Source organism: Elephantulus edwardii, unplaced genomic scaffold (assembly GCF_000299155.1).
Source record: "Elephantulus edwardii isolate Elephantulus edwardi_28Jun2011 unplaced genomic scaffold, EleEdw1.0 scaffold00448, whole genome shotgun sequence".
Lineage (NCBI taxonomy): Eukaryota > Metazoa > Chordata > Mammalia > Macroscelidea > Macroscelididae > Elephantulus > Elephantulus edwardii.
The window spans coordinates 583972-590338 of NW_006400198.1; the positions used below are offsets into that span (position 1 = coordinate 583972).

At 35.4% G+C, this 6367-nt stretch overlaps 1 protein-coding gene across 1 annotated transcript in view; it reads left to right on the forward strand.

The window, feature by feature from the left end:
• Window positions 1-206: 206 nt before the first annotated feature.
• Window positions 207-6367, forward strand: part of SLC7A11 (solute carrier family 7 (anionic amino acid transporter light chain, xc- system), member 11) — a 113223-nt gene continuing 107062 nt past the window's right edge. The window contains exons 1-2 of the mRNA XM_006902769.1: window positions 207-762; window positions 4807-4933. Of these exons, the coding sequence (XP_006902831.1) occupies window positions 486-762; window positions 4807-4933 (404 nt within the window). The 5' untranslated portion in view covers window positions 207-485. The remainder of the gene's footprint in view (window positions 763-4806; window positions 4934-6367) is intronic.

Genomic DNA, 6367 nt, shown 5'->3' on the forward strand with positions numbered 1-6367 from the left:
GCTTTGTTCTCTGAAAAGCTTGGGTCAGTTGAGCAACATGCTGCTACTGTTTAAAAAAAAAAAAAAGCCCAACAAAAACCGCTGAGTAATGCTGGAGTCTTCTCATGTGGCTGATGCAAACCTGGAGAATTTGCATCATCATTAAGCTGGAGTAAGTTGGTGTGACAGGCAGGAGCTTAAATACAAGCCCAAGAGGAAGCTGAGCTGGTTTCTAATGATAGGGCGGCAGCAGCAGCCAGAGCAGCAGTAGTAGCAGGAGGAGTGAGGGAACCGAGAGCCCTATGAACACACAGGTGTCTCTGAGTGGTAATTAGATAGCTGTGAAGGATAAAATACATCTTTGCGTTTTCACCTGTGAACACAGTAGCACTGAGACAGATAAATCTAAAGGCAGAGGGAAAGATTGATCAGTCACACTAAGAGACACTAAACTTGAAAGACTTTTTTTCTTCCTGATTCGTTTCCTGCCCCCGTGTGCCATAACCATGGTCAGAAAGCCAGTGGTGTCCACCCTGTCTCATGGAGGGTACTTGCAGGCAAATGCTAACGTGAGGCTCACTGCCATGGGTAGCAAAGAGCCACCAGGGCAGGAAAAAGTGGTGCTGAAGAAGAAAATCACTTTGCTGAGGGGGATCTCCATCATCATTGGCACCATCATTGGCGCAGGAATCTTCATCTCTCCTAAGGGCGTGCTGCAGAACACGGGCAGCGTGGGCATGTCTCTGATTATCTGGACGGCCTGTGGGGTCCTTTCACTATTTGGTGAGTGCAACTGCTTTTGTGGGGGCGTGACTGTGGGGCCAAGCAGAATGTCAGCTGGGAAAGCAAAAGGTAGTTTTTCGAGTGAATGGTAAAGACTATTCCAAATTTTTCTCATTTTTCTTTTTGCTTAGGTATGTGAACTACCCAGACACAGGGGCTATTGTTAGCCTGATTATGAACTGCTTCCCGCGGGCTGTACTCTCTTTTCCTGACTAAGACACAGTATTTATCTATTTTTTTTTCTTTCTGATTTTCCCCTGTGGCAAAGAAAGCAAAGGCTAACTTTGATGACCTAATAAAATACTTAGGAACTGTCTGCACTGGACAGTTGTGCATAGTTGCGTACATTTGGGGTATCCTGGCAGCTGGCACAGTGAATGAAACACCTGTGAAGTGAAACCCAGACTGGCCTAGTTAGACACAAAACTGTGTGTTCAGCAGTTTTACTGCTTTATTGACAAAGCAAATGAGCGGTAATATTTTCCTTTTTAATTCTTTAACGTCATGTGCTTACTAGTTCTAAATAGTCAGTCAGTGGGAAGATGTCAGATGGTATCTAAGTGAATTCTCATGATAAATGGGGACTCTGACTCCTACATATTTTACATTTTTCCAATCCTGCATCACTTCTCTTTACCTATAAATGTTTGTACTGTGAATTCTAAAACTCCAGTTGGGTGTAAGCATGCTGTGCTTGCCTAGATCTGTTTTCTTCATCTACTGTTCCCTTTTTCTCTATGGATACAGATAAGATGCCGACCTACTCACTGCATTAATATAAGCAGAAATGGTAGAAATATGAATTCTAACTCTCTTCACCATTTGCATTCCTTTATTGCTTTAAAATTCTCAGTAAAGGAGTAATAAACATTCCTTTCATGAAATGGTCCAGTTATTGTGAAGCTTGGTAAATAGTCCAAAACAAAACAAAACAAAAAAAAACAAGTTAACCAAATTGTATTTCTGTAGTGGGTGAGTTGACCAAACTAGATTTTTCTTTCTCTAGAATATAGTGTATCTTGGTGCCAAAAGGTATTACTCTTAAAAAAAAACCCTACTTTTTTAATTGAAATTTTAATGAAATTCTTTTCCTTAACTCTAAGACCAAATGCTTACTCTTGATTGTGTCAGTACCAAGTCATTCATTCATTAATATGTATGCCTTGTGGTACTTTAAGCTATTGGTTGTGACATTCACCTTGAGAATTTAAATAGATGGTATTAGGAAAGATGCATTTTAAGTAAAAATTGTAAATAAAAATCTTGGCTAGTTTAGAAAGAACTATCGAGGCATTAATTTTAGATTTTTGAAAAGTTTATTATGCTATATGAGAGTAGTATGTACTTTACAAAATGTTTAGGAATAGTTGTAAAACACTGTGTTCCCAGTGTAAAACCATTTTATGGAAGACTTACCTATAGAATATGATGAAAGAACCATTAGCTAATATTAAATCATTCTGTCATAGGTACTTATAAATAAACAAAACAGTAAAAACCCTGTCTATTAATCTTCTTAAATGACTTTAAGTATCTTTAATTGTCTACATTATTTCAGATATTCAGAATAAAGTAATGTGTATAGGAAACCACAACCAATTTTCTGGAAATGTCACATATATGCATGCAAGCAACCTCCACTTTGGGACTAGATTTTTATGTGAGGGCAAGTGTATACACATGCACATGCACACACATACACCTATTTAAGTGTAGTAAAACAAAATTTTTGCACATTAGAGTAGTGATGATGAGGTGTTGTAAAAGTATTCTGATACATAAATACTCAAGCAGAAAAATATCGCAACAAAAAAATTTGACTTAAGAGATTATTATCTTTAGTTGATATCTTTTGATTGTTAATTAGAGAGAATGTGCTCTTGGATGCATCTACTGAGCTCTTTGCATGGCATTTTTCATTTTTATTACTAGGGGCTATTTGACAGGTGTGCCTCCCTAATTAAAAAAAAAAAATTAGTATAATGGAAAGGGGAAATTTTTTTTTCTTCCTTTGAAGACTTTGGAGAGTTTTTTGGACTGTATTTCTGTAATCTGTATATCTGGTCTATAAATTTTTTATAAACTAAGCTCAATACGTGGAGTTTTACATCCTGTTTGGAACTTTTTTTCATCTGGGCAAAGTGGTTACAGATCTTGAGACCTTTAAATGAAAAACTCATTCCCCAACAACTCACCTAGGGCAGCATCCAGAGTTTCATTGAAGTATACATGAATCTGGATATTGATTCTCTGACAACAGATTCTGAGGTAGGTAGGAGTCTTTCCTAAGTGTTAAATTGGATGCTTTTCTGGACAGCTTACCAACAGGGCAACTGATTCTCAATGAAGGATGAGTTATAAGTAGTTCTATTTAATTAAGATAATTGAAAACCATCAGTAGAAAATACTAGTTTTCAGACTGGATAGTACAAAGTAGCTGGTGCAAGTTGCTTATACAAATAGATTATTGAACACATCTATTGAGATTTCATAGATCTGAGTTAAATCCTGATTTTGTTGTCTTATTGTTCTTTAAAATATTGCCCTGGTGATTCTGATAGAATGCCATATTGAAGAATCAGGAAAGTTATATTAAAATTACACTAGAAGAGCTATAGTGGCCTAGTGACAAGAAGCTGCACTGCAATCCAGAAGGCATGTAGTTGGAATCCATCAGATGCTCCACTGGAGAAGGAGGGGCAATCTCCGCTTGTGCCAGTCAGATCTGATTCGACGGTACACAAAAATAAAAAATAAAAAAAACCCAAAAAACAAACCAACAAAAAACCCACCAAAAAAAACCCTCCATAAAATTTCACTAGACATCCAAATTGTATTTATTTTGATAGTCCAATCTGAAACTTTACTATTGTTATCAGCCACTGTCCAACCAGTCATTGAGTCTTTCATTAAGACTCATGAGATCAGACTGTGCTGAGCCACAGGGTTTTCATGAGTTGATTTTCACAAGTAGAAGATAAGGTCCTTCTTTCTTTAGTCCTGAATCTCTGTCAAAAGATCAGAGTAACACACAGCCTTCATAGACACACAAATGGAGGCTCTGCTTGAGGAAATTGAATGGTAATTGAACCTGAGTCTCCTAATAGAACGTGAGAATTCTGCAAATGAACCAACCATCACTGTCCTCATCAGAAGCTTTACTAATTAGTATTATTGTTTTCTACACTTTTAGTTTCTGTGGTATATCCAGCATAGCATTCTCACTGGAACATATTATTACATTTATATAAACATATATAAAGTTCTTTAAGAGGTGAGAACTGAGATCTCCATTTTATAGGGGTGAAGCTGAGGTTTTAGAAGGTTATGTAATTTGCCATGTTAATTGTATTATTATTACATGTTAAAATGCTGAGTTGTAATCAGTTGTGACTAACAGACTGTTAGTATACAAAAGTACTCAAGTATAAGTATGAATAAAAGCACATCTGTTTGAAAAGAATATTCCTTAAACTACCCAGAAGCACATGCTTATAAAACATTTTTTGCTACTATGGTTGAAAGAGACTGAGCAGAATTAATTTTGTTAATAAGCAAAATATGACTTGCAAGGTCTAAAATCTCTATTCTTTTGGAGAACTTATAATACTTGTATATTTTGATTTGTCACAGAAACATCATTTATTCAGAGTTTATTCACCTTATAATGAGATCTGTTGGTATTTTTTTTAAATTTTGATTTGCTCTTATGTTCTTTTATGGTAAATTGATATTATTAACATCTCTTTTCTATTTTCCTTGTTTCCAAACTTTGTATTCCACATTGTAAATCATACGATTTTTTTAGAAGGTTGCCATCACCATTTCAAGGAATATTACGTTATTTGATAGAATGAACTAGATTTCAAATGTGAGGAAGTTCCAAGAGGAACTTGGTGGTTCTTAGCAATCAGCTAACAGTCATCTACCTAGAAATAGGGATGTCATTGAGAAGTGTGATCTTATGTAACATAAAACTGTTGTCATTTATACTCAGTGACTTGATATATTACATTTTCACTTTTTATCATAACTGTTTCACAGGAGCTTTGTCATATGCTGAATTAGGAACAAGTATAAAGAAATCAGGTGGTCATTACACATATATCCTGGAAGTCTTTGGGCCTTTACCAGCTTTCGTACGAGTCTGGGTAGAACTGCTCATAATACGGTAAGAGCATAGTTACTTTGAAAAAGTAAGAAAAAAGAAATTTATTTAGTACATCCTTTTTATCATCTTGATTATTTTTAATTGTACAAATTAAGCATACAAATGTCATCACGAGACTATGCTGTAAACATGTTTACTTCAGAACATACAAACTGTGAAAAAAACGTTTTCTTTAATTAACATTTTTAGTGTCATGTTGCCACTGGCAATTTTATGCCAACCATGTCAGACTTTAAAGGAATTGCTTTTGAAATTTCTAGGCAAGATGCTAGTTTGAAAAAAAAAAGAAACATCAAAATACCTTTAACAACTGATAGTTTTGTCTGACCTGTCAATGTTTGCTAGGAATTGGAATGTTGCTATATTGTCTAACCTATCCTCAAGTCATTTGATTTTACATAACTTTTGTGACTAAGTTCTGCGCCTAACAGCTTAATGTGTCACTGAGTCTTGTACTTTATACACAAAGGAGAAGGTTTGCATAAATGAGTCACTTCCTCACATTAAACACACCAGCAAATTACAGTTGTTTAAACTTTCTTTTTATTTTATTGTTGTATTAATGGGCTTCCCTCCCTGATTCTTTATGTTTAGAATCAAACCAAATAGTGCTAAGTCACTCTGAAAAGCAGTTTTCCTTAAATTATGTGGGAAACTTGTGATGTCATATAAGCAGTTTGTGGTACTACAAACTTCAATCACTGGTGACTTGCACATTCTGATTAGAGAGTTTACTAGGAGCAACCAGTAAAACTTGCTGTCACAGGAAACTTATCAGGTACACAAAGCTGAGATGTCATGTGAACTTTTATACTAGTTTGCAGCTTACCACTTATAAATATTGACTACACCACATGAATTTATGGTCATTAGAGGGTTGTGTTTTCTTTAAAAAGAAAGAAAAAAGAAAATAATTTCAGAGTAGGAATTAATGCTTTTTTTAATTTTGGGTTTTATTTTTGTTGTGGTTGTGTTTTTTTAAAATTAATTTTAATGAAAGTTTACAGAGACTTAGGGTTTCCACTCATTAATTGTTGCACTTTTCTCCTTGACCACACCCTCTCCTCCCAATTCACTCTTCTTGAAAAATGAAAGAAATCCCCCCCCCATCAGACAGAACTTTTTATAATAAAGATGTGTTTCTTCCTTCTGTAAAATCCCTTTATCTGAAACTGTTCTTGTCCTTTCTGACCATCTAAATCTTTTGTATTCTTGACACTTAAATCTTCTTTTCCATGGTTAATTTCCTGTTAACTTTATTGATGTTGCTGTTAGTTTTCATCAAGTCAGTTCTGATATAAGATGACGATAACCTTATATTGTTGTTGTTGTTATGTGCTGTCGAGTCGCTTGGCCTTGTACAACAGCTTATGTACAACAGCCCTAAACTCTGCTCTGTCCTGTGCCAATCGCACTGTCTCTGACACTCCCATC